The sequence below is a fragment of the Heteronotia binoei genome, chromosome 7 (genome assembly GCF_032191835.1).
Source record: "Heteronotia binoei isolate CCM8104 ecotype False Entrance Well chromosome 7, APGP_CSIRO_Hbin_v1, whole genome shotgun sequence".
NCBI lineage: Eukaryota > Metazoa > Chordata > Lepidosauria > Squamata > Gekkonidae > Heteronotia > Heteronotia binoei.
This window is the reverse complement of record NC_083229.1, coordinates 57,901,331-57,929,321: the sequence shown is the minus strand read 5'-3', so window position 1 is coordinate 57,929,321 and position 27,991 is coordinate 57,901,331. Positions and strand designations below refer to the sequence as shown.

Below are 27,991 nucleotides of genomic sequence, written 5' to 3'. Positions count from 1 at the left end.
GTAGGAATGTGTGCATGCTTTGTGAGATTGCTGCCTTAAAATGAAAATAAATTAAACACAAATGCCCTTCCAATTTACAAAAGCTTTCCAGCTCCTACGTGCTGTACAATACATTCAACAATGGGTCTCAGTTGCAGATTTATGAATACTGATGCATTACTCCAAATAAAATTCAACTTTTCCCTTTGCCGTTCTTCTTAGAAGTACCATTCTCAAATAAATATATTTAACACTGTAGTTAAGTCTGTGCAGCATACTCTAGAACTAGTAGTGCAACCTTCTATTCTTCCTATGAGTCTCCTTTCTTTTGTGTTTCTTTATAAAATTGCTACATAAGTAAATGAGCATTTAAGCAAAAGCGTTTCCAAAAACTTGTGTAGGTTATTTTTTCCAAAGTACCTGTAAACCTATTCTACATTAAACATTCCTTAACAGAAAAATTAAAGCATGTACTAAAGAATAATTTAAAAATTGGCTTAACAAGAAAAAAAAGTTATTTCTTTCACTATTTCCTTTAGATTGTTTTAAAAAGACCATTTAAAATTCATTTTTAAAAAGGTGTACATGTGACAGTTGTCATTTGCTAAAAACAGACTTGTTCTCCCATATAAGGCATCCTTGTGCCTACAAAAAGAATAAAATGTACATCGCTGAAAAAATTTCAGCATATTGTCCATAGGAAACAGAAACGACAGATCGGTACATCTGTAACAATCACAAAATCAGAGCCCTTGAAGTGCTGCCAGTAGCTGTGTAGGTGTTCAGGTATCTTCTTGCTTGCTCAGTCATGATAAGCTGATCTTCTGTCTTTCCATAAACAACAGTTTCCCATTCACAATTTGCCTGTAACACACAATCCAGTTAACAATTAGTGTGAACAAGAACAATTCAGCCATTCTTAAATTCACTTGGTAGCCCTAGACATGTTGCTCTTTTCAACCTCAGTTCCAACACATCAGACCTTCCAATATGGGGACAGCAATGCAAGTCATTATAATATTACCAAAGAAGTATGAATTCTTGGTAATATTATAATGATCTGCATTACTGTTTCCATATTGCAAGGTCTGATGTGTTGGGACTGAGGTTGAAAACAGCAACTTGTCTAGGGGCACCAAGTGGATTTAAGAATGGCTGAATTGAATCAAGAGAGACAGAAGAACAGAAGCCATGCTGGATCAGGCAACTGGTCCATCCAGTCCAACACTTTGCGTCACACATTGGCCAAAACCCAAGTGCCATTAATAGGTTCACCAGCAGGGCCAGAAGCCCTCCAAGTATTGACCCTAAAGCATCAAAAATACAGAGCATCACTGTTCCAGACATAGTGCTTCATCTATACCACTGATGGACTACTGCTCCATGTGATCTAGTCCGCTGCAGAACAGTGCTCACATGTGGAGAATTCCAACAAAAAGGCAGGGCAAATAGGCTTGTATACAACTCCCATCCACTCCTTCCCTTTGGTTTAGTAGAGAAAGGCTGGTTGAGAATGTGGGAGTCAGGCACAGATCTCTCATTCATTCTATCCTTGCATTGCTCATGTGTGCACAGACAAGGGTAGGAGGGAAAAAACAGGGCCCACAGAAGCACTTGTGGCTTTTCAACAAGCTGGTTGTAATGTAACATTAATATTATTATAATACTAGATCCAGATGGGTCTGAAGCGTAGAACACATTTTTAATCCAATTTTTAAGACTTACAAAGGCTCATTCAAGGTATGCGCTTCATGTGCAGGCACACTTCTTCAGATACAGATTCAGATGTATCTGAAGAAGTGTGCCTGCACACAAAGCTCATACTTTGAATAAGCTTTTGTTGGTCCAAGGTACCACTGGGCTCAAAATTTGTTCTATTATATAATGCTTGCTGCTGAAATTTCAGTAGTGGTTAGTCTATCAAAAAGATACATCTCTAGAAAAAGGGGCCCATAAGGACTGGTGTGTGGGAGGTGCACTTCATTTTCCTCTGTATCCTCCTGCCCCATTATTTCCTGCTTCCTTTCCCTGGCAGCCCTCATAGCCTCTCCTCCTTTTCTACTTCCTTCTCTCCTTCCTGCTCACTAGTCAACCTACCCTGTCTTCAGCTTTCCCTCCTCCTCCTTCCCCTGCCACCCTCTTCCCAGGAAAAGTTGGGTCCAATTGTGCAGAGGCATCGAGGGACATGACAGGGAAGGGAACAGTTTTCCAGGGCTGTTCTGGCCTCCAAGTTACAGAAACCATGCAAGAACTTTCCATTCTTTTTCACTATCTGGATCATAGTGAAATGTACAGCGCAAGCAGGAAATGGTTGCTATTTACAAAAATGTATTTTCAAAGAATACTTAACAGTCAAACTAAACAGAACAGAACACCAAGTAACTTGAATACAGACCTGAAGCATCTTTTCTGTTTTGACATTTTTTGAAGTGCAAGTATTTAGCTTTTTTTTCATTGCTACATTCATCTTTGCTGAGCTGGAATCCTGTTTCTCTGGAGTCAGGTTTCCCCTGTTGTCATGTATTTCCAGTAATGGAATCATAAGAAGTGATGTAGTATAGATATTTTCTGACTATATAACAAAGATAAACATATAATAAAATAACCTGTGATGTAGTAGTTAAAGAACAGACAGCTGATGTAGTTAAAATACTGCATCTAGAAGATTTGTACCTAGCAAGTTTGTAACAACTTTAGAAGCATCTAATGAATGTTCTTTTTAAGCTGATACTATTTGAATTAAGTAGATTTAGACAATATGATTCCAGTGGGCAGAAGTCATTTTAACTCCAAGAACTATAACTTAAAATGAATTATGCATCTGCCTGAAACCTCTAGAACACACACATACAATTCATATGAACAGAAGTCAACCATTTATCCATGGAGAATTAATAAAATATGCTGGCCTCATTCCCTACCTAGAGGAATTTGCAGTAATCAAACCCCACACCACTGGGAATGCCACAGTAACAACTTATGGGACTCCTCCCCAAGCTCAGGAGCCCTCCAGTATAGCTGGCTTCCAACATTTAAGGCAGGCTGAAGGAGAATGAGCTGACAGCACAAGCTTTCAGAAGCCCTGTAACAACCAGAGGCATAAAGGTGACTGGCTGGATAACTGGAGAGGTAAGAGTGAGCTGTGTGCACTTTATGGTGGATGACAAGGAGCTTGCCCTCTGGATGATGCTGGTTAACTGAGAGATCTGGGCAATCAAGCACTGCATAACAAAACTTCTGCCGTTTTAGGTTCAGATCCTAAACAGTGGCCCCAATCCAGGTTTCTAACTACCTCAGATATTTGCATCTTATGCATCATGTTGCTCACACTCACCTGCGCATCTAAAATATTGCTCTCTGTAAAAAGCTGGGCACCAAGCTCTTCTTTCTCCCAAGGATCCAAGACTAATGACTTCCTGACTTTCTTTCCAGAAGGGTTCTGTGGTCAACATTTTAAAGACAAAGAATTAAAACTGTTTCTTGGTTATGTCAATTAGCCATGAAGCAATAGTAATGTAATGTAATTTTCTTTGTAAGTTTTTGTAAACTTTTACAAATTGCAAAAAAAAATGTGGTTTAAAAAAAAAGAATTAAAATTGCTTCCATTGTTCTTGTCTCTCCAAACATGGAGTGTAGGATAATTTACCTCTTGTTTGGAGCCCTTACAGACAGAGTCCTCCTCTTCTTTAAAGAATATATCTGTTCCAGTTTCCTCCTTTAAAACTTCTCTAATATCTTCTTCCAAATAAGCAAGTGGCTGTGACTATATAAAATGGCAGAAGATATAAATTCAAAATGATAGTTTCATATACCTATGCTTATTTTTCTTTCTTTAATACAATAGAACACTACCTCTATAGATTAAGATATTTAACATAGCTTTATAACTATATGTTGCAATTCAGATTTTTCAACGCCACACAGAATGCTAAGGATTTATAATAATAATAACTTTTAATTTATATCCCGTCCTCCCCGCCGAAGCAGGCTCAGGGCGGCTTACATGACATAAATACATCATTACAGTAGTACAGCAATAAAATTCATAGCAATTAAAAGTACAATTACATTTAAAATAGCATTTAAACTAATAATTTAAAACCACAGTATGATATGGTGCTACAGTCTTGGTATATACATATAAACATAGTTTTCATGGCGATGATACAATGGTTCCACCTCAAAAGGCCAGCTGGAAGAAGATGGTCTTGCAGGCCCGGCGGAACTGATTAAGGCTCCGCAGGGCCCGCACCTCTTCTGGTAGCTGTTTCCACCAGTGGGGTGCCTGCTCCCGTGTCGCTTTTAGTTTGGCCTCCTTTGGCCCAGGGATTTTCAGCAGATTTTGTGAACTAGATCTCAGTACTCTCTGGGGAACATATGGGGAGAGACGGTCCCTAAGGTAGGCAGGTCCTCGGCCATATAGGGCTTTAAAGGTAATAACCAGCACCTTGTAACGAACTCGGTACACAATTGGCAGCCAGTGCAGTTCCCGCAGCCTAGGCTGTATATGTTCCCGCCTAGGGAGTCCCATTAACAGCCTGGCTGCCGCGTTCTGCACTAGCTGAAGTTTCCGGGTTCGGCACAGGGGCAGCCCCATGTAGAGGGCATTACAGTAGTCTAACCTCGAGGTGACCGTTGCATGGGTCACTGTTGCCAGATCATCACGCTCCAGGAAGGGAGCCAACTGCCTCGCCCGCCTAAGATGAAAAAAGGCGGATTTAGCAGTGGCTGCTATCTGGGCTTCCATTGTCAGAGAAGACTCCAGTAGCACCCCCAGGCTCCTGACCCTGCGCACTGCTTTCAGTGGCGGACCATCAAAAGCTGATAGGGAATTTCCCCTCCCAGACTGTCACGGCCTAGGCAAAGGACCCCTGTCTTCGCTGGATTCAACTTCATCCCACTCAGCCTAAGCCAACCTGCCACAGCTTGCAACGCCAGGTCCAGATTTTCAGGGACATCATCAGTCCAGCCGTCCATCAATAGACAGAGCTGGGTGTCATCAGCGTACTGGTGGCAACCCAGCCCAATCTGGGCAAGGGGGCACATGTAGATATTAAACAACACAGGGGAGAGGACTGCCCCCTGAGGCACCCCACAATTAAGTAGGTGTCTCTGGGATAGTTCTCCCCCAATTGCCACAAATTCTTCCTCCATTCTGCAGTCAAAGCTCCCAAAAATACAATTTTCTATAAAGGTCAAAGTCCAGTTTATGTCTCTTTACAGCAAATTTCATTCAAGTTTCAGGCAGCATAATATAGGAGAAATGTGATCCTAAAAATAAATGTCTGTACAAGACTTTTATAGTTACATATTATATACAATGGTATAAGCATGTCTGCATTTTGAATTTCTGTACAGGTATGTACATATAGAGAATTAGGGAAGTTTGTCATCAAGATCCCAACCTCAACTTAAAACTAGGAAGATGAAACAGCCATTACTACTTTGAAGCAAACAGCATAGACCATGCCTACATCTTAACAGTATTTTTTATTGTTGTGCATTTTTATCATTAAATTAGCTCTGAGAATACTGTAAGGGAAACACAGACCAAAATGCTACATACCACAATTTTCAGAGGACCGTATTTTTTTTCCTGAGCAGCTAAAGCATTCTTAAATGGAGTTGGAGTCCTTGGTGTTGTACCCAGAAGAGATCTTCTAATAGTAGGCGTCCTAAAACTATCCAAGAGCCAAAAGACATTTGCATCTTATGTTACTTTGTTAAAAAACAATGATTTGGGGAAAAGTTTTCTTGGAAGAGTGAACTTATTTTGTCCTTTTACTATACCTGAAGGACATTAAGAAATACAGCTCTATTTGTTTTCTCTTTTTTTAAAAAAAGCCAAACACAGTCATTCCACATTAAATATTTAATATCAACTTACCCTGCATTCTCTTTTTGATCTTTGGGCGTCACTTCTTTATTATGAAAGGGAGTTGTAATAAGAACTTTCTGTCCACAGATTGGAGTTGATGTAAATGCAGGATTTTCAAGGTTAAACTGCTCATTTCCAGAACATGTGTTAAAGAACTGCACGAAAGATAAGAACATGAATTGCTCTATGCGAGTTAAGCAATAGTTTCCTTTTATCCATTCCAGAGTAAATGGAGGGCCTGCCCTCTCCCTCTGCCTTTTACTTACAAAAACCAAGACCTGAAGGCTGGCAATACTACAAGATCATCTAGCAATGTCCCCAGTAACCACTGAGTTCTCAGAGAGTATTCATTTCTTAAAGCTATAGCTGATACTTCTATCATGAGTAGGGTTAACTGCCAATATGTTTTTTCCAGATTTTTCTGCAGACCTGGGGCTTTTCTCAGGTTTGTAGAAAGATCTGCCTTGTTTGTTCATAGTTCCAATCTCTGAATTTAAGTATCCACAGATGGGGCCATCCTGAGAATCAGATATATTGATTGATTTGTGCTTACCTGGGATGGAGAAAATGGTAGTGCTTTCACTGGTGTTTGTTTTAGTGCAATATTGGGAACACTGTTACATGAGACATCATTCTGTTCACTGACTGGTGACTGTCCAGCTCTAGGTTTCTTCTTCTTTCGCAAAATGGTAGGAGGGGTGCTGAATTTGGTTGCTCTTGGGGATGCTGACACAGTTGCCTCTTCATCACTTGCTTTTTTGCCATCAAGTACAACACTGACATTGAATTGGCACTCCATGGTCCCATCGCTGTGGTGAATCTGCATCTGTTTTAGGGGTGCTTGACTGACTGGCGAAGTAGCTGCATCAGAAAGGTCAAAGCTGGTGACGTCACTCCATGCTACAGGATCCTATGATGTCCAAGTCATATACAGAGGGAGAGAGAGAGAGAGAGAATAATCATTTGCTGACGTTGAAAGAAATTATTTCAACCAAAAAGAACGAGCAGGCAAAAACTGTTACCAGCTGCATCACTTTACATCTTCATTCTAGTAGGAAGTGAAAAAAATTAACTTCTGTCCCAATACACATATTTTACTAGTTTTACAACAGGTAGATTCGAGTCCAGTAGGACCTTACAGTGCTGTCAAATCACAGCTGACTTATGGTGACTTCCTAGGGTTTTCATTGCTTCCCTGTGCATAGCAACCCTGGACTTCTTTGGTGGTCTCCCATCCAAGTACTAACTAGGGCCAACCCTGCTTAGCTTCCAAGATCAGGCTAACCTGGGCCATCTATGTCAGGGAACCAATATATGTACCAGTACATTAATTGTAAATTTCTTTTTTTTCCAATAAGAAAACTTTATTAATTGTAAATTTCTCATGTTGCATACTCTGAAGTAAAATAAGTGTTAATTAAGCATTGGAAACAAGGTTCTTGAGACTTACAGATTCAATGAGTTCTAGTGTCTCTGCGAATTCAGGAATGGTTTGTAAAGATGATAAAACTGCATTTGCCTCCACAGCCAGATATTTGGTCGGAGAGTTCTGCTGAGCTCCTGCAACCTGGGCTTCTTCTATAGCGTAAAAGTCATTTGCTTGTTCCCCAAGGCTATTCAGGGTATTTGACATATCTTCCATGATGAAGCTTCCAGACCAGCTAGAAAAATTTCCAGCTTGCTAAGAATACAAAAAAAGTATTGCTTTTTTATTGCAATTAAACATGAAAAGTAAATTGTAAGGATTACAGGGATTTAAGGGATGTTGACCAAAAAAAATCAATCAATAAATAGGCGTTCCACTTCCTGTGGCTGGTTAGACAACTGTTCCAATTGCCAACTGTTTTGTTTTCCCTGTACTCTATAAAAGTTAGGATTCTATAAAGTTCAGGTTGCCAGTCTCCAGGTAATGGCTGGAGATCTCCCAGAATTACATCTGGTTTCCAGGTTACAGAGATAAGTTCCCCTAAAGAAAATGGCTGCTTTCGAAGATGAACACTACAGGATTATACCCCACTGAGGTCCTTCATTTTCAGGCTCTACTCCCAAAATCTCCAGGTATTTCACAACCCAGAGTTGGCAATCCTAATCAAACCAGGAAAAGACTAAATAATTTAATTAACACAAATGACTGTTCTTAGCTTCATTAACTCTCTCCCCTACTAAATCTCAGGTCTAATTCACAAAAACACATTAGTCAACTGCAGCTGTCATGTGATTATTTGGCCATGTGAAATATATGGCAATATCTTACAAATGCTTACAAAGCAAGTCAGACAATTTTCTAGCAACAGTACCAACTCCCTAAACCACATGCAGAGTTGAGGCACACAATAAAAAATGCAAGTTTACTGTGAAATAAAATGCTTGCAACAATGCAAAAGGTCCTTGATCCCTGACAATTTGGCTTTTGCCCTAGCTAAGGGACACAGATGGCACTGGTCATCCTCACAGATGACCTCCACAGACACCTGGACTGAGGCAAGTCAGTGCAGCTGGTTTTGCTCAGTCTCATAGCAGCATTTGACATGGTCGATTATGACCTAATGACCCACTGCCTCGTGGACATGGGGAATTGTGGGACCGCCGTGAAATAGTTTATCTCATTTCTCCATGGTCAGGGACAGAGGGTGGCATCTGGGGGAAGTGTCCCAATGTAACACCCTTTGGTGTGTGGAGTCTTCCCAGTGTTAACATCTATATGCATCCCCTTGCCCAGCTGATATGGATCTTTGTGCTAGGATGTCACCAGCATGCTGATGACACTTAATTGTATCTGTTGATGGAAAGATGGCCAAATGCATCCACAGACAATCTGGCTAGAGTCTGTGGTTGGTTGGTTGGTTGGTTGAAGCAGAGCTGGTTTAAACTAAATCTATCAAAGACAGAGGCACTATGGCTGAGCTCAGGAGACCTCAGGTTGGGATGCCAACCTCCAGCCCTTTACAGTGAGCTGCTAACATGACTAAAGCCATTTGTGAAGAGCTCAGGAGTGTTTCTGGACGCTTCCCTCTCAATGGAAGCTCAGATTACTCATGTTGCCATACTGGCATTTTCCCACCTCTGCCAGGTCTGGCAATTGGTTCCCTTCCTGTCTTGCCCCAACTTTGCCACAGTGATCCACACAACAGTCATCTCCAGACTAGACTACCCTAACTTGCTCCACACAGGGCTACCTTTGAGACTGACCCAGAAACTCCAACTGGACCAGAATGTGGCAGTGTGGGTGCTTACAAGAACTCTATAGAGAGCTCACATACAACCAGTGCTCTTTCAGCTGCACTGGCTCCAAGCTGAATACCAGATCAGATTCAAGTTCTTGGTTTTAAGCCCTACATGGTCTGGGATCAACATATTATCAAGACCATCCCTCCTGGTATGCCCCCCAGAGCACTGTGCTCTAATAATCTTCTGGTGGTCCTCGGCCCAAAAAAGTATTAATCTAGGAAATATTTCACCAGGAATATGGCTGAGGCAGCAAAGTTTCCATCTAAAGTTTCCTGAGCCTGCTTCGGCGGGGAGGGCGGGATATAAATATGAAAAATAAATAAATAAATAAATAAACTGACCTCTTTGCCATCTACTCTGTCAGTGTACTAGTCTCCACTGACACACAGGTGACACAGCCTCACTTTTTTTATTAGTGCCTAAATTTTATTAGTGCCTAAATTGCTGTCTGATTTTAAATTCTGATTTGTTGTTGTGTTAACCTGTTTTTAATAATGGATCTATGATATATGTTTTAATGTTGTTACCCACCCTGAGTCTTACTGTGCAAGGGAAGGAGGGCTAAAAGTCCAATAAAACAAGTAAGTAAATATATAAAATAAATATTTCATCTTTTCTTATACATTGTATGTTGATTTTTTAGAGAAAAAAACTTTGGGGAAAAGGTAGTTTAAAGGAGAGAAAAGAAAAAGGTAAACCAACTCCTTTCCCCATCCACCTCATCCGCTGCAAACCACATCCCTGCACACACCACCCATCTTGGTTGCCTTTCTTTAAGGAACTGGTAACAAGTTCTAATGAATTTACTTGACCAAGAGCAGGCATGGTTTGAGCAAATCAAATGCTGGTTGTGAGATTTCTATGCAGTTGAACAGGATACAAGAAGATGACCCCCTGGAGGGGTACTGTGTGTGTCACTTACGCCTATATCCATACATATTTTAGTGTGGTGTAGTGCTAGCGGGCTACTGTAGTTACAATGCCAGACTGGGAGACTCAGATTCAAATCCCCATTCTGCCATGAAAGCTTGCTGGGTGATCTCGAGCTGATCACACAATCTCCACCTAACCTACCTTATAGGGCTGTTGTAAGGATAAAATGGAGAAGAGAATGGTGTAAGCTGTTTGGGGTCCCCACTGGGGAGAAAGGCAGGATAAAAATGAAGTAAATAAATACTCAAAATGGGTTTCATATCATGCCACAACACAGTGCAACAGGCACAATAGAGCACATTATGCCATGGAACACTTAATTTTTTTTTATCAAATTTATATCCCGTCCTCCCCTAACGGGCTCAGGGGAGGAGGAAAATCCTCTGTGCTACAGTCAGGATCCTAAACACACTACAACTTGGTTATTTTAAATTTTAATTACATTAGAACTTAATATTGATGTGTTTATGGATTATTGATCTGAGTTTATACACTGCTTTATGATATGATGTAAGCAGCCCTGAGCCCACTTGCAAGGCAGGGTGGGATAAAAATCCAAAGATAAACAAACAAATAAATAAGCCCTATAGGTACCCAAATTTCTCATACCCAGATCATGCTACATGTACAGCTGAAGTAGAGAGAAGGGATGTTGGAAGGTAGCCCTACGGCCACTACTAGGTCTCCTGTACTTATGGTGCAAAGCAGCAGCAAGTAGTGGTTATCTATGTTCAGGCCCCAGGCCCTGTGGCCTATAGATGAGGAGTAGCTGGAGCCTACCAATGTGGCCAGACAAGCAAGAGCTCATTGTAATCCAGTTCTTTTAGGTTCCTCATACCCATATGTAAGAGCTGGACCACAGGAGTCTCTACCTTCAAGATACCAATTCATTACAATAAGGGCTTTTGAACTTTATTAAATTACAACTGAGTGGTAGATTCTGTGAAGGTATAGGTTCCAGGGATTCACAGAAAATAAACTTCTAGAGAAACTGAACACAAATCAGCCCAAACTAGTGTAAATGTATTTGTAATCTTCTAGGCTCTACCTGTCTAATTTGCAAGCAGGCTACAATCCAACCACAATTTTGGGACCCCAAGACAAAATGGCTAGATTTGAGTCCAGCAGAAACCAACAATATTTTAGGATAGATAAATTCAAGAGTCAAAGCTGTTTTCTTCAGATAAGAGTTGGAATGGAGATCTCCGAGTCCTTATATTCCAATCAGAAGGCAAAGAAGGAGGGGTGTTGCAAAGAAAGAACTCAGAATGCAGAAGTACAATGTGCATAGTGATTAGCTTGATTAGAGCAGGGGAGAAATGCAGCGGAAAAGAAAATTAGCATCTGTTGCGAGAGGCCCCACTAAATCCACATAGTTCTTTGGTAACATGAAGACCTATTTTTTGCTGCCCAAGTCTGAAGGAGTAAGAACATGGGTGGACAGGCAACATCTTCACAACCTGGCATTCACAATCTACTGCTGAACAACAGCCATCAGACCCACACACCATCAGACAACACACTGACCACTATTCACCATGCACCCAATGCTACAGGAAAAAGCACTCTATGTGGAGCCTCTGATGACTTCAACATCACATTAGATCTCTACATGGAATGTTTTTGCCACCAAGCCCAAACTGATGTGATCAAGCAACATCATCCCTCACAACACAACCTTACCAAACTATATGGACACACACACAGGGGTATCAAATGTCTGGTCTGTGGGTCCAGGGCTTTAATCAGGCCTGCAGGGCTCTTTTCTCCCTCCTCCAGTTCTCCCTACTTTGGGAGTAGTCTATCTGGGCACAGAGACCTTAATGGAAAATCCATTTTGTGTTTTTCTTGCAGCTTTATCTACTCTCCCAAGTATTTTAATGGAGCAGAGTTCAGTATCACCATTCAGCATTTATATGGCCAGTTAGAAGCTGTTCCTTGCTGGAGTTGTGTGACCTTGTAAATAAAGGGTTGATGCTTTGAGCCACCTTGTCTCTGCTGAATGGACTTTAGAACTGGTGCCTAGTGAGTACTCTAACCTGGGAACCCACAGCCAAAGGGGGATATTACACTGAAGAGCCATTGCCAATTTGAGTATACCTGGGGGCAGGGGAGAAGCTTGCAATGCCCAGCCATATCATGTTTTCTTAAGCCCAGAGTATTTTATATTTTTGGTTTATATTTTTAGTTTCTGCCTTGATCCTTGTGCTTTTTCTTTATGTTTTATTTTTAAAACTGTGTTGCCAAATCCCACTATTACCCCTCCTTTCCATCTTAAACAAAACACTGCAAGAGTTTTGTCCCGCCCAGCCCGGGCAGGGACTGCGCGGAGGAGACCCCCCGGCGCCTGCCAGCCGCTCCAAGCCCCCGGCATCGCCCCAAGAGCCCCCCCCACCTCTCCAAGCCCCTGTGGAGGCCCCACCCCTCACCTCGACTGACGGGGCGACAGCAGCCACCCGAGCGACGCCTCCCAGACGGCGAGCCCGGCTTCGAGTCCGTGAGGTCTGGCCGGGGCAAGACGCCGGAGAGCAAGAGGGAGAGCCATTCAGCTCGTCGCAGCACGAGACGCTCCCTTGCAGCACGCCGCTGAGGGCTGGGACGCCCGAGGCACGCCCAGTCAGCCCGTCCCCGAGGCACCTCTCCTGGGCGTCTGGGGCTTTGAAGGGGGGAGGAGCCAGAGAGGGGCAGGTCCTGGGAGGGGGGAGGATGGGTCGGGAAGCATAAAAGGAGGGAGGGAGGAGGTCGCTGAGGAGAGCTGGCTGATGCGCAAAGAGGCTGCCTCGCGAGAGAGAGGGACAGGAGCCATAGCACAGCCAGGAGGGAACGGGGGCCTGCGGTGAAGTAACCCAGTGCCCACCCCCCTGTTTCTGAGACCTCCGGGGAACGCCCCAGAGTGCCCGGGTGGGGCAACGGCGACGCCGGGGGACCGGGAGGGGCACCAAAGACCTGACAACGTGGTGGAGGAGGCGGGCACTCTCCCGAGCCTAGGACGACCACGCCCCCATATTCCGGCCCCGCCCGGGTGGCACTCAAGCCGAGTGGCGACCCCAACCATTGAGCTGGAGTCCAGCGAGTCGTCGACGGACGAGTCAAGTGAGGACTCCGTGATACACGTGGGGCGGACCGCCGCCATGGACACTAACCCCGCCCCCGTGGATTTGGCCCAGTTTGGGCAGTGGCTCGCAGACCACCAGGCGCAGCTCCTACGGGAGGTCACCCAGCAGCAGACGGCGGCCCAAGCCACCCTCGTGCGGGATCTTCACCAGGCGCTCCTCGCCCGCCCGGAGCCGGCGGGGCCAACACCATTCGGCGCCGGGAGGAGCCCCTGGCCCCCTCTAACGAAGCTGGGGGCGGAGGACGATGTCGAGGCATACCTGGAAGCGTTTGAGCGAGTGGCTGAGGCCGCTCATTGGCCCAGAGAGCAGTGGGCCTTTATTTTGGGACCCTACCTGACCGGGGAGGCCCAAGCTGCCATGAAGGCCCTGGAGCGGGCTCAGGCGGCGGACTATACAGCGCTCAAGGCAGCCATCCTGGACCGCCTGGAGATCACGCCTGAGGCCCACCGCCAGAAGCTGCGTTCCTGGCTGCCTACGGGGGAGACGCGACCACGCTCAGCAATAGCGACCCTCAAGGATGCCGCCACCCGGTGGCTCAACCCCACCACCAGCGACGGGCGGCACATCGTGGAGCTGGTGGTAGTGGAGCAGCTGCTGCAGGTGCTGCCGCCGCGTACCCGCCATTGGGTGGCCTGCTGGAAGCCAACCCGTCTCAACGAGGTCCAGGAGCTGTGGGAGAACTTTCAGGCCGCCGACCACCGCGGCCTGCCCTTCCGCGCAGAGGGCGGCAAGCCAGGGAAGGGCTTGCCCCCACCCGGCGGACGGGCCGCCCCAGGAGCGACACCCGGGAGGGCGCCCGGGGCCGGAGACCGGGGGGGGCCGGGCGCGGACGCCGCCGGCCCGTGCCACGCCGGGGTGGTGGAGGCCCGGAGCACGCCCGGCGCTACCCGGACTTGGTCTACGCCCCGGAGGCCGCGAGGGGGAGAAGGAGGGGCACCCGCCGCCGGAGGCCCGCCGTCCAGCAGGAGACATAGGGCCCTGCTTCACCTGTGGCCAGTGGGGCCATCTCAAACGCGAGTGCCCCCTGATGGAGTGCGACGTGAGCTGGGAAGAGTCCTGGCAGACGGCTGAGGCGGGGGCTCGCCCCCCCCCTGGACGATCCCGGTGTCCTTGGGAGGGCGGCAACTGCAGGCCATGGTCGACAACGGCAGCTCGCTGTCTATGATACGAGCCCACTTGGTGCCCGCCCCGCTGCCTGTCATCCGCACCGCCGCCATCCGGTGCGTCCATGGGCACATCGAAAGAAGCCCGGTGGTGTCCATCCCACTGAAATACTTAGGCCGCTACTGGAGCGTGCCGGTCGCCAAAGTAAGCAGCCTGCCCTACCCAATACTGCTCGGGCGGGACGCTCCGCGTTTTGGCGACGTAGTGGAAGCAGCCAACCCCGGCCGACCAGGCCAGCCTGCCGGGGCCGGTTATGATGACGCCGCCCCCGCTGGGGAGACAGAGGACAGCGACCCCGGGGAGGGCCCGTCCAACGCAGAACGTCCCGTGGCGGGTGGCCGAGAGGCGTGGCCGGCGGACCCGCAGTTCGTGGAGGCTCAGGCCGAAGACGAAGAATTGGAGGCGCTGCGGCGGCACGAAGCAGTCCGAGACGGGGTGGTTGTAGACGAGCGCCGGAGCCGGCGCCTCCCTCGAATCATCCGGGAAGAGGGCGTGTGGTTCAGGGAGGTAAAAGGGCGGCTGGGCCCCGGGAAGCAGCTGTTGGTCCCTCACAGGTACCGGCCCGAGGTCCTGAAGGGCGCCCACGACCACCAATGGGCGGGCCACCAGGGGGTGAAGAGTACTCTGACCCGGGTGCTAGCCAACTTCTTCTGGCCTTCCGTAGCCCGGGAGGTCCAGGCCTACTGTCGCTCCTGCGATATCTGCCAACGCCTCGCGTCTAGGGCCGAGCCGCAAGCCCCCCTAGCCCCCTTGCCCATAGTGGGGGTCCCGTTCGAACGAGTGGCTATGGACTTTGTCGGGCCCCTACCCCGCACCCCTCGTGGGGCCCGCTACATCCTGGTCCTCATGGACTACGCCACCCGGTACCCGGAGGCTATCCCCCTGCCCACCATGAAGAGCGCGGGCGTGGCCAGGGCCTTGATGCACTATTTCGCACATGTGGGGTTGCCCCGGGAGATACTCACAGACCGAGGCACACCCTTCACGGCGAGCCTCATGCGGCAGGTGTGCCAGGCGCTGCACATCAAGCAGCTCTTCACCTCCGTCCACCACCCCCAGACTGACGGGCTGGTGGAGCGGATGAACCAGACCCTGAAGGCCATGCTGAGGAAGACAGCATATGACCACCCCACTGCCTGGGACCTCTATGTGGACCCGCTGGTCTTTGCCATCCGAGAGACGCCCCAGGCATCCCTGGGGTATTCCCCGTTCGAGCTGCTGTACGGGCGGCAACCCCGGGGCATCCTGGGCCTGCTCGGAGAGCAGTGGGTGCAAGGCAGAGCAGTGCCGGAAGAGGCCCCGGAGGAGTACGTCAGGCAGCTGCAGGGACGCCTAGAAGACGTGCGGCGGGAGGCCCGGGAGAACCTCGCACAGGCCCAGGAGGTCCAGAAGAGGCGTTATGACAAGGGCGCTAGGGCCCGCGGGTTCCAGGCGGGGGACAATGTCCTGGTCCACAGGGGAGCGATGGGCCAGAGCCAGGGGGACCCGTGGCGGGGACCCTTCCAAATCACCCGAGTCCTGGGTCCCCTGACGTACGAGGTCCAGTGCGGGCCTCGTGCTCGCCAAAGGAAGACCCTCCATGTGAACAGCCTAAAGGCCTGGGTGCGGCGGGAGGCGCGGCCGGAGCAGGGGCTCGTGGCCGAAGATCCGGGCGAGCTCCCGGACGGAACCCTGCCCTGGACGACCGCGGGGGGCGCCGGGGGAGGCCCGGTGTTGGACGCCGCTCTCACCCCCAGCCAGCGACAGGAGCTGCAGAAGGTCCTGGCCGAGTGCCCGACGGTATTCTCCGACCAGCCGGGCCTGACCACCCTGGTCAAGCACCGGGTAGTAACCCCTGCAGGCCAGGTGGCACGCGCCCGGTGGAGGCCCGTCCCACAGAAGCGCTGGGACGTGATCGCCCGGGAGGTAAGGGAGATGCTGCGCCTCGACGTCATCGAACCATCACAGAGTGAGTGGCGCAGCCCGGTGGTCCTGGTGCCAAAGCCCGACGGCAGCGTGCGCTTCTGTGTGGACTATCGGGAAGTGAACAAACTGGCCAAATTCGATGCCTACCCGATGCCGCGGGCCGATATCCTAATCGACCAGCTGGGGGAGGCCCGGTACCTCTCCGCCCTGGACCTCACCAAGGGCTATTGGCAGGTGCCCATGCACCCGGCCGACAGAGAAAAGACCGCTTTCGCCACCCCACAAGGCTTGTTCCAATTCAAGCGCATGCCCTTTGGCTTGAATGGGGCTGCGGCCACGTTCCAGCGGCTGGTGGACAAGGCCCTAGCCCAATGCGAGGGTTTCGCTCGGGCCTATATCGACGACATCGTGGTGTGCAGTCCCACCTGGGAGGCCCACCTGCTCCACCTCCGCCAGGTACTCCACGCCCTGCAGGCCGCCGGGCTCCACGCTAACCCGCGGAAAAGCCGCCTCGGCTTCCAGGAGCTAAAATATCTAGGGTTCCTGGTAGGGAAAGGCCAACTCCGACCCCTGCCAGAGAAGGTCGTCACCCTGGAGCAGCAGCCCCGCCCGCGCACCAAGAAGCAGCTACGGCGCTTCTTGGGATTTGCGGGCTATTACAGCAAATTTATCCCCAACTTTGCGGCAGTGGCCACCCCGTTGACGGACTGCCTGCGGAAGGCGTGCCCGAACGTCCTCCAGTGGGGGCCAGCCCAAGACGCAGCGTTTGAGGCACTGCGTACGAGCCTCTCCCGAGACCCCGTGCTGAGAAACCCGGACTTCTCCCAGCCCTTTGTGTTGCACACAGATGCTTCGGGGACCGGTATCGGGGCAGCCCTGCTCCAGGGGGGCCCTGGGGACGAACGCCCGGTCCTATTCATCAGCCGCAAGCTCCTGCCCGCCGAGCGGGCGTACTCCACCGTAGAAAAGGAGGCCCTGGCGGTCAAGTGGGCCGTCGGGGCATTGAAATTCTACCTCACCAACAACCCTTTCCGGTTGGTGGTGGACCACGCCCCCCTGCTGTGGATGTCGAGGATGAAGGACTCCAATGACCGAGTCCTTCGCTGGTATATGTCTCTTCTCCCCTTTTCTTTCACAGTGCACCATCAAGCCGGGGCCGACCACCGCGTGGCCGACTACCTCTCCCGGGTCTTCGAGGAGGAAGCGGAGAAGCAAGGGACACGGGGGGGGGGGGTGTCCCGCCCAGCCCGGGCAGGGACTGCGCGGAGGAGACCCCCCGGCGCCTGCCAGCCGCTCCAAGCCCCCGGCATCGCCCCAAGAGCCCCCCCCACCTCTCCAAGCCCCTGTGGAGGCCCCACCCCTCACCTCGACTGACGGGGCGACAGCAGCCACCCGAGCGACGCCTCCCAGACGGCGAGCCCGGCTTCGAGTCCGTGAGGTCTGGCCGGGGCAAGACGCCGGAGAGCAAGAGGGAGAGCCATTCAGCTCGTCGCAGCACGAGACGCTCCCTTGCAGCACGCCGCTGAGGGCTGGGACGCCCGAGGCACGCCCAGTCAGCCCGTCCCCGAGGCACCTCTCCTGGGCGTCTGGGGCTTTGAAGGGGGGAGGAGCCAGAGAGGGGCAGGTCCTGGGAGGGGGGAGGATGGGTCGGGAAGCATAAAAGGAGGGAGGGAGGAGGTCGCTGAGGAGAGCTGGCTGATGCGCAAAGAGGCTGCCTCGCGAGAGAGAGGGACAGGAGCCATAGCACAGCCAGGAGGGAACGGGGGCCTGCGGTGAAGTAACCCAGTGCCCACCCCCCTGTTTCTGAGACCTCCGGGGAACGCCCCAGAGTGCCCGGGTGGGGCAACGGCGACGCCGGGGGACCGGGAGGGGCACCAAAGACCTGACAAGTTTTAAGCATGTTTGTATTTTAAGTAAAAAAATAATATCTTTAATTGTGTTTCTCTGTATCCTTTATAAAGTTTATATCTCCGCTATCTGGCATTACATTTTATGATACGCATGCCCTGGCCCCACAAAGTCCCAATTATGTCAGATCGAGCCCTCGTAACAAATGAGTTCGACACTCCTGCACTACAAGAACCTCAACAGGCATTTTCTATCTTCTGCTGCAAATAATACAAGCCAGGACGTCCTATTGCCTCAAACATAGGCACCATCATTGTAGGGGTGTCTGGTAACATGGACTCTATTCCCAGAACCTATGCCATCAAGGTTTCCAGTTATGTGCAGGACACCACAAATGTCCTGAGAAAAATATACTCCGTTAACAATCTTCCAGAAAACATTATTCTGGCCACCATGGATGCTGGGTCTGTATTCACCAACATCTCCCACAAAGATGGACTACAGTGTACTTGGAACACTATTTCTGACAATATGATGGCTGACCTTGCTACCAAGCTCTGACAGTCTGTCCTCACCCCCAACTATTTCAGATTTATTCCTTCAGATCAATGGCACAGCTATGGGCACCTGCCTGGCATCATAATATGCCAGCACTTTTACAGCTGACCTAGAGAATCACTTCCTCAGCTCAATGAACACACACACACACAGGCTAAATAGGGACATAGGGTTGTTATCTCACTACAGATGCTAATTTTCCATTCCCTAGATTTTCCCTCTGTTCTAATCAAAGCACTATGCACATTGTATCCTCTTTGCAATACCCCTCTCACTCTCTGGGATATAAAGATGCAGAAATCTCAATTCCAACTAATATCCTACGAAGGGAGCTTTGACTGTCAAAAACATATACCCTCAAAATCTTGTTGGTCTCTAAGATGTTACTGGACTCATATCTAGCTGTTGTACTCCAGACCAACACAGGTATCCTCTGAAATTATTTTCAAGACAAAACAGATTCTCTAGATGAAAACACAGGTTATTCATTATTCTAGCTACCCCTTGTTTTCCATGCACAGATGAGAAGAGGAAGCCAAGTCACATATTACAAAATTAGAATTATGAAGCTGTTGATACACATTATGTACTCCAGAAGAGCTCAACTGTTATTCATCACTACACTCATAAAAAGCACATTTACTGAAGTAGCTCTTACAGATGAGGCTCTCTTCCTTCTGATTTCATTTTCAGCTGACATAAGTAGCAACTCAAGTTCTTTTATTTTCTTCTCTTTGTCAGGATCATCATCAAATGGCTGGTGAAGTATGCATATTTTAAAAAAGAGACAAAATGTTGTATTTAACATATATCTTTAAAAGTAATATGGTGCAAATGTGGTCCAAATCAATACAGCTTTGATTTGGACCACAGATTTTAAACCATTTCAGACTGAGGCTACAAATCCTAATAAACTCACTAAGCAGCTACCATGTATTGAATCCTACAAACCATCCCTCCCCAGCTGCCCAGCTTGCATTTTTTCCTGCTGGCTCAGTCCACCTGCTTTCTGCCCCAGCCACTGCAGTTTCACCTTACCATCCCCTTCTTTTCCCACTCCCCTCCTCTTCTTGTCAGCCACCCTATCAGGTTGCTTTAACAGTGCCAAATGACACTCAATGTTTTTTTTTAAACTTCAGTTGTCATCATAAGCAATATTTGGTGCACAAAAGATGTGAAGCAGCCCCTGGAGGGGGCAGCAACAGGAAAATTAGTTACTGGATGACAAAAGTGCTGACCCCTACTATAAGTGTCATTCCTAGTTTGTCTCCAGCATGTTTGTCTTAGGTCTCCATCCTGCTTCTTCTCAGAAGTTCCACAGAGCAGAACTGTCTCACAGCTAGCAATATAACAAGGACTCTAGCTTTGCCTCTCACCTTTCTATCAAACATGTTAGTTCCACAATACCTCTTAATCGTTTTGTATGTTCACTGGTGAGCGCTCACTCTGCTAACATCAACACCCATATTGTTTGGGATGGGGGGTTTAGTGTTACTTTTTAACTTTTCAGATTTCCCCAGGTTTGAAAAAACTGTCTACCCTATCTCATAGAATCATAGAGTCGGAAGGAACCTCCAGGGTCATCTAGTCCAACATATAATCCATATTTGTATATGATCCCACTGGTGCAGATTTTTTTTTTACTTGCACCATGGGACCAAGTTCAGAATTAGAAACAATAACTTATGAAAAACGATGATGAGATATATCTTGCAAAACACTGTTATCCATTTCGGTGACACTGGAGCAGATATTCACAATAGACTGTGTGACCAGTAGAAGTGCCCTGGACTTAGATTACCTTTAGACAAAATCTTTCAGTTGTAATATATTTTGCAGTTCTCCAGTTACAATGAATGTTTTGTATTGTTGTTTTTTTTAATTTTAGGAAGATAGTAAAATTAATAGGAAATTACCTGAATAAAGCTGGAAGAAGTTGGAACATGGTCTATACAGTTGCCTTCTATTGACATATACTGGTACCCTGGAATCTAACAAATCATAATTGTTCTTTATACTTTCTTTTGATGATTTTCTTGTGCATTATTTAATTGTAGCACACTAAATTTACATATGTTTATTTTTAAAACTGATCATCTTTTGACCCATAACATGAATACCCAGGTCAATAAATTAAGAAACAATAAATATATCCCAACACCAAACTTCTAAAAAGACAGTGCCCCAGGGTGTTATGCCAAACTAAGTTGTTTTTAAAAGTATCAAATAAACATGTCAGCTCTAGATTTCTGAAAACATTTTGACTCTGTAGGTCAGAAACGTACAATCAATATGCAATCTAAATCTGTATGCAATCTAAGTCTGTAGAACTGTATTGTATGTTTTAAGCAATACATATGCTCCTCCTCTCATTGCTACTTTCAGGAATTAATATTTGCATTCATAACAGTATTTGCTTTGAGCACTTGATTTTTTAAGCATTCCCCCAACAAAATCATTTTTCTATTGCATTTTTCTTGCATAATAAATTCACCTTTCATCAAATTGCATCAAGTTTTTTATATAAACATAAAAATCTTTGGAGAACTTACATGTGCCTGAACTGGTATATAAAACTGATTCTGGGTATGAAGATGATCATTAGAAGAGCAAGTTTTGTGTGGCAGTTTTGCGGAAGGTCGTTCTGTCTTGATTCCATCTTGTAAATATCCTTCTTGTTCAACTTTTCTTCTCATCGTAGAGTTCCAATGATTTTTTATTGAATTGTCAGTCCTAAAGAAATTACAGGACATGACCAATCCAAAATAAAGAATGCCATACTAACTTCTAGAGGAGAAAGTTGATTATATGTTAAAGGATTTAATGATTATATGATTATATGTTAAAGGATTTAATCCTACACAATTATTTGGAAGCAAGGCATACTGATAACAGTGGGACTTCTCAATGCATAGGATAAAGGATGCAAGTTTCACTGAAATCAATGGAAATCAATGGAAAATAAAAGTGCTTAATTCTAAAGATTATATTGATTATATATCGCATATATATATTGATTATATATTATATTGATTATATATCGCATTGATTATATATCGCATATTTTGCCTAGACATAGGAACTGAACTATGTAACTTATTCATGGTATAAACAACAGAAGGATATATCTATTTTTATAAAGACAGAAAGTACATCTCAATACTTGCCCAGATTGAAGAAAAATTGTTACAAATATTTCTAAATAAATCACTTGAGAATTTTAGCAAATAAAGCACAAAAATTTCTAAATAAATAACATGAGAATTTTAGCAAATCTCTCATAAAAAAGGGAAAAATTCCTTACAGAAACCTGCATTGGTAGATTTCTTTTTGCTAACTGAGCTGCATAACAGATTATTGTGAAAGTCCCCTCAACTTCAAAAAGGGGTTGCTGAAAATTTTTTAGAAAGGTAAATCTTGCCCTCCAAGCTTCCTTGCATTCCAAGAGCTAGATTCATTTTCTTTGGATTAACAAGAATGTCTATTATATAAATATCTGCATTTACAACTACTTAAAAAGCTTAAGAGTCAGACTCGACTATGTGACTGAACAACAACAAAAAATTAAATACCTATTAACAAATGGGTAATATAAATTAAGCTTAAGAGTCAGACTCGACTATGTGACTGAACAACAACAAAAAATTAAACACCTATTTACAAATGGGTAATATAAATTAAGAAAGGTGAATTGTGGACAAGGAGGAAGTCTAAAGATATAGAGAATTTACAGAGATCATAACCTCCAAATTGACAAATCCTGAAAAATCCACTGGAAAGCCATCATATTTCTTGGCTATTTATTGTAATTTCACCCTAAAGAGTAACTGATGTTATTTGAAAACCAGTGTGGTATAGTGGTTAGAGCAGGGGTATCAAACATGCGGCCCAGGGGCTGAATCAGGCCCTCAGGGAGCTCCTATCAGGCCCCCAAGTAACTGGCTGTCATCTGCTTCCTTCGCCCCTCGCTTGCTTCCTTCTGCATAACGGCTTGCTTTGCACAGGAGCTACAGGGCAAAGTCTCTATTTTCTCCATTGGCTGAGGCTTCTTCCTTGGGGAGAGCATTCTTTGCCAGGTTCTCTCAATTGAACAGCAGAGCTACTGAGCCAAGCCTCCCTTCTATTGGCTGAGGCTCCTCCCCCTCCTGGACCCCTGGGGAAGGAAGGAAAGAGTCAGAGTTTCCTTGTCCTTTGTCACTGGATCCCATGGGAGAGGCACAAAGAAAGCACCTTTAAGACCGAGTGCTAATGTTTTAAGCATGTTTTATTTTAAGGGATTTTTTAAAAGGAAATAATGTAAGCTGTTTTGGTTCTCACTGGGAGAAAGGCAAGGTATAAATTAAATAAATAAACAAGGAACACCCTGGTCCTGCACCAGAAGTGAGATCAGGCTAAATGTCATGCACATGAGGGAAGGGGAAACCATAATGCAATCCACACCAAGAGAGTTTGTGTCAGGAAGCCACATGCCAGATACCTGAAGAAGCAGATAACTCAGATGTTTGCATGCTGGCTGCTAAAGCCAAGAGACAACAAGGCAGCTGATCTACTGAACACCTCTCAGTCTATTGCAAGTCACCAGGATGTGGCTAAGTGACCGACAATATTTGCATGCCATAACAGCAAGGAGTTGAAAATACATAGCAGTAAATACTTAAGATGCAGAATGGGTGCTACACAATTATATGACAGTAAGAGTATTTGGTTATAAGCTTCAAAAATCTAGAAATAAACTGCTATTTGCATGTACAGTATACAGTGGTAAATTCAAAAATACCTTCCAGGAAGTAGTTTTGCTATTTCAGCCCACCGGTTTCCCAAACGTTTGTGAGCTTCATAGATGATTCTGTCCTCCTCTTCAGTCCATGAAGATTTTTTAACCTCAGGATTAAGATGATTATGCCATCTCTCTCGACACTGCTTCCCTATTCTTCCTTTTAGATGCTTTGCAATCAAAGACCAGCGTTTTGGACCATATTTCTGAACAAGCTCAATAACCTAGAATGAAAATTGATCAAAGACAGTGCTCAAGTTAGCCTGTCAGATAAAATGCGGACAGTCCTACTAAAGAAGCAGAGCTTCACAGTCACATCTATGATATTTGGTCAACAGAATCTTTAAATACACGATTATATAAATACAATATCTATAACATCAATGTTTGCTTATTTTATACATTTATAACACCCTCCTGTGACAGCCATAAGGAAAAACAGGATAATGTAAACTTGGGTCACCCTACTGTACTTTAAAAAATAATATTTTAGAACAATGAAAATTATTTACCCTCTGATCCTCCTCCTTAGTCCAAGGACCTTTAACCAGTTCTGGGTTTAGGACTTTCTGCCATCGATGCTGGCACTGAAAATCAGAACGATTCTGCAGAGGAATAAGCAGAAAATGTTTGTTGTGCATCTTTACTAAATAAAAGCAGTTGGTGGAGAACTAAAGTTTGAACACATAGATTTATTAAAAAGATCTTACACACTGTGGCTTGGATCATCCAAACTACAGTTCACTTTCAAAACAGAATTGGAAAACTGTAGCTGAACCATTCCACAAAACAGGAAGGAGAAATGGAGAGAGGGGATGACACTATTTCATGTATGCCTGAGCCTCAATGAATTTTCACTCACTTGTAGATGACTAGCAATGAATGTCCAATCACTCGTTCCATGCTGTTCCACTAATTTTTTCAGCTTTTCATCCTGTTAAGGCACAATTTGGAACAAAACAAATGCTATAATAACCATACGATAGATCCATATAGACGGAAAACCCATACTCAGTTAAGGCTCACCTCATCACGTGTCCATTTTACTCTATTACAAATCTTCTTTATGCCTTTTTGTTGTGGTACTTCATAGTCATGATCTGCATAGTGAAGATCATCATCATCTTCCTCACTGCAAAGTGCAAGCTATTATTAAGTTAACATGACAGTGAAAACTATGTATTCATAATAGCTCATTGGATAGGGAGACACAACCACCATACATTTGTCACTGAAAACACTGCTATTTTTTTAAAATTACAGTATTACCGCAATCCATCACAAAGTCTAGCTAAATTAATCAGCATAAAGCAAAAAAAAAAATTAGATCAAAATGTGGGATTGTGAAATATCCAAGAATCCATCTGAAACAGTATTTAAGTTTCTCAGTATAATACAAATAACAGTTACTCTGCTCAAAAATAAGGCTCACTTCTTGCTGTATTTTTTAAAAAGTTGTTAATGGAACACCACACACATATGGACAGGCAAACCAATCTTCCAGGCCATTTCTTTTACAACATTTCTTTTCCTCCATGAAGATAATTTCATAGAAGTGGGGGGGAAAGGGTTGGGGTCCCCTACATGAAAATGGTGTGTCCAAGAAAAATAAAATGCTGGAATGCAGTCTTCCAATAGCATCATTTTTTTAGTCATAATTTATTTAAGAAATTAAACAGAGAGCAAACTAAATTTGAGTTCAGTGGCACTGTTAAGACCACAAGTTTCAGTCTAGGTATAAGCTTTTGTGTGCACACACACTTCAACAGATCTGATGAAGTCTGCATGCACATGAAAGCTTATACTCACCCAAAATTAAACTTTGTTGGTCTTAAACGTGCCACTGCTAAACTCAAACTTTGTTGTATTTCTTCAACCAACACTGCTATCCACTCGAATCCAGTGAGCAATGAGCTTTGTTTCCCTTGAGAGGCATGCGCCACCTCCTGGCTTAATAAAATACTTGTGTGAAAACATGAAAGCAACGTCACCCCAGAGTCAAAAACGACTGGTGCTTGCACCTTTTTGTTTCTATCACAATTATTGTTGTCTTTCTTTCTTTTCTTCTAAGGAGCTCAGTCAGTATACATGGGACTGTGATAGTTATTTCATAGAAAATTCCCACCTGTAACTCCAATACCTGTAACTGTTTTACACTAGCCATGTCTTTCAAATTTAATATCAGTAAAATAATCAAATCTACCAGAATCTTTGATTCAACATCACTCAATATCTACCATATTTACTAACTGAAACATTCTAAATAAGGGGTCAAAAAAGAGACCCATCCTTTATAAGAATGTTATTTTTTCTTTTTCACAAGTTATTACATAATAACATTTTCAAAGCCTGTATTAGCTAGGGAAGAAGTTTGGGGATTTTTTTCCTATCAAAATATTTGATGGTTTTTATCAAAGGCTAAAATTATGATCACCTAAATAGTCTGCCATGAAATGTCGTGATGTGACGTCACCCCAGAGTAGGAAACGACTGATGCTTACACAAGGGATTGCCTAAATCTTTTTTTAAAGAGCAGCTTTCAGACATTAATGAAATGTTTAAATTTCATAACAATAGCTTTTCAAAAAGGCTTTCTAAATAATATTTTATAAAACCATTTTGGACAACACTATATGTGAATTGTAAGGTAATATAGACAAAAAGCACATGGATGGCCATCTCTAGACAGCTAGAGTAAGAGCTTTAATGCTTATCAGAGAACTGATTTGTGTGTACTGTGGTTTCTAACTGTTTTACAATTAGTAAAGTCTAATGCTTAGAATGAGTGTCTTTTAAATTATATTATTTGTAGTTTCATTGCAAGCTGTGATATTAACAAGTAACATAAATTAGTTACAATAACAGAAAATGCTTAGGAATAAAGTACGAATGTAATACAAGGAATTATGCCATTTATTGTTAAGCTTGAATAATACACACTACCCATCTCTGTTGTTCCTCATGAAGTGCATTACTTTTTCTAAGCCCATTACATTAGACATACTTAATTTTCAATGCTTGTGTGATGACATATTATTCCGTATGCTACTCCACATCAACTAATTGCAAATGAAATGCCATATCCTTAGGACCACTGATTTGGTAACTGTTTCTCTATGGCACAGACAGCAATTAGCCATGCATCTTTAAAACTGCATAAGATAAACATACATCAATCAGAGTATTCCTACTAGCCACAAAATTCACACTAAGCATGCCCCATTACACATCCGTATTTATATTCTAGAAGCCCCTCATAAGGGGATCATATCTATATTTTACTGGAAACTAAATTCCACTGATTTCAATTAGAGTTGTTACCACTGTGACAAAGCAAAAGACCGAGACTCTAAAACTATTAGCCAGCTAGCTGATGACATGTCTAATAAAACACAATTCAAATCAGATTTATCTGTACGTATGTAATTCACACAGCTATACACTAGCAGTTCAAACCAAGCTGCACACAAAAAATGAATCAAGCGTCAAACAATTTTTAAAAACACTTGCCTGAATCTCCCGTTTTCACAAGAGCAGAAGAACAATTCCACCAGGCCCAAGGTATCTACCCTCACCTACCCCCTCCCCCAAAAAAACCCCAAACCCCTACACATCTTAAAAGTACTAGCTTAGTTTTTTCCTTTCAAGTCTCACTCAGTAACTGAAGTTTATCAAAGAGAGGCTCCTTGCCTTTCCTTCTCGGTTGCCATCTCCCCACAAAACAGCACTCACTATTTCCGCCATGTCCACTGAAGCAAGAAAATGCAGCACTAATGTAAACTTAGCATCAGCTAACAGATAACTCACTATTTCCTCTCACAGGTGTCTACATGTCCAGAAAGAAAAGCGGCCCAAGAGGACCGGGACAAGAGGGCTTGGAATCCCAATAAGCAAGCCGTTTCAGGACTCGCATCGCAGCGCCAAACGCAAACCTGGGATGGGAAGGGAAGGGAGGAGGCCGGGTCAGTTTCCAAAGGGGGGGGAGGAAGGGATGGGCGTGGTGGTGGACTAGTGCAGCAGAGGGCGAAAGGAGCCAGTCCATCGCCGTCACAAAACCCGGGATCTGACACTGGGAAAGGACCTGGGCAGCAGTCAGCCGAGGCCAAGGGAGGGCTCCTGAGGCGAGAGGAGCCGCGCCGATGACAAGCGGGGGTTGTCAGGAGGACTGGGCCGAGCTCTCCTCGGAGCGATGGGCAGGTGCCAGGAGACACTCGGGGGGATCCGAGCGGCCACTCACCTGCGCGGCCTCTTCGCCATCCTTGGCGCGCACCATAAGGCGAGGAAGGGGGAGCGGGGAGATCACCGGCCGAAGGCTCTCAAGCAGCCGGGGCCGGCAGTGCCCCGAGAGCGAGTCCGGCGCTTTAGCTGCGGCCGTGCCTGGCCCCTCGAACGGAGGACATGGCACTAACCCAGCCCCTGCTCTTGGGAAAAGGGTCGGCAAGAGCTCGGCGTCTGCGGCGTCCTCCCGCTGGCCCGGTTGCGCTGTCACTTCTCGGCTCTCCGGCGACTCCTTCGGAGCGCCGCCACACTCGCCGGATGGGCTACTTTTCTTCTTCTTAGTCCCTGCCGCCGAATCTCGCGCCCAGCCTTTTTCCAGAGCCACCGTTT

The 27,991-nt window shown here is 45.8% G+C and overlaps 1 protein-coding gene across 2 annotated transcripts; it reads right to left on the bottom strand.

Moving 5' to 3' along the window:
* MYBL1 (MYB proto-oncogene like 1) lies at positions 1-27,991 on the bottom strand. Of its 2 annotated transcripts, none has more exons than XM_060243679.1 (16): positions 27,621-27,991; positions 24,410-24,529; positions 24,246-24,317; positions 23,896-23,988; positions 23,387-23,607; positions 21,162-21,342; positions 20,526-20,600; positions 19,268-19,366; positions 7,308-7,538; positions 6,411-6,767; positions 5,867-6,012; positions 5,546-5,660; positions 3,626-3,742; positions 3,314-3,418; positions 2,375-2,551; positions 1-843 (listed from the first exon to the last, which is right to left on the bottom strand). In XM_060243679.1, exons 1-16 carry the CDS (start codon positions 27,654-27,656, stop codon positions 715-717), a joined length of 2,274 nt encoding a protein of 757 aa, XP_060099662.1. In that variant the 5' UTR covers positions 27,657-27,991; the 3' UTR covers positions 1-714. The 2 variants fall into 2 exon arrangements, with proteins under 2 accessions (XP_060099662.1, XP_060099663.1); XM_060243680.1 differs by having other exon boundaries at positions 24,410-24,515; positions 27,621-27,986.

What these genes read in the sequence shown, in the direction of transcription:
- MYBL1 (XM_060243679.1), bottom strand. Translation starts at nt 27,656, where the DNA reads ATGGTGCGCGCCAAGGATGGCGAAGAGGCCGCGCAG. An exon ending in ATGGCGAAGAGGCCGCGCAG is followed by an intron (nt 24,530 to 27,620) that starts GTGAGTGGCCGC and finishes ACTTAATAATAG; the next exon opens with CTTGCACTTTGCAGTGAGGA. An exon ending in TACCATTTTCTCCATCCCAG is followed by an intron (nt 6,013 to 6,410) that starts GTAAGCACAAAT and finishes TCTTTCGTGCAG; the next exon opens with TTCTTTAACACATGTTCTGG.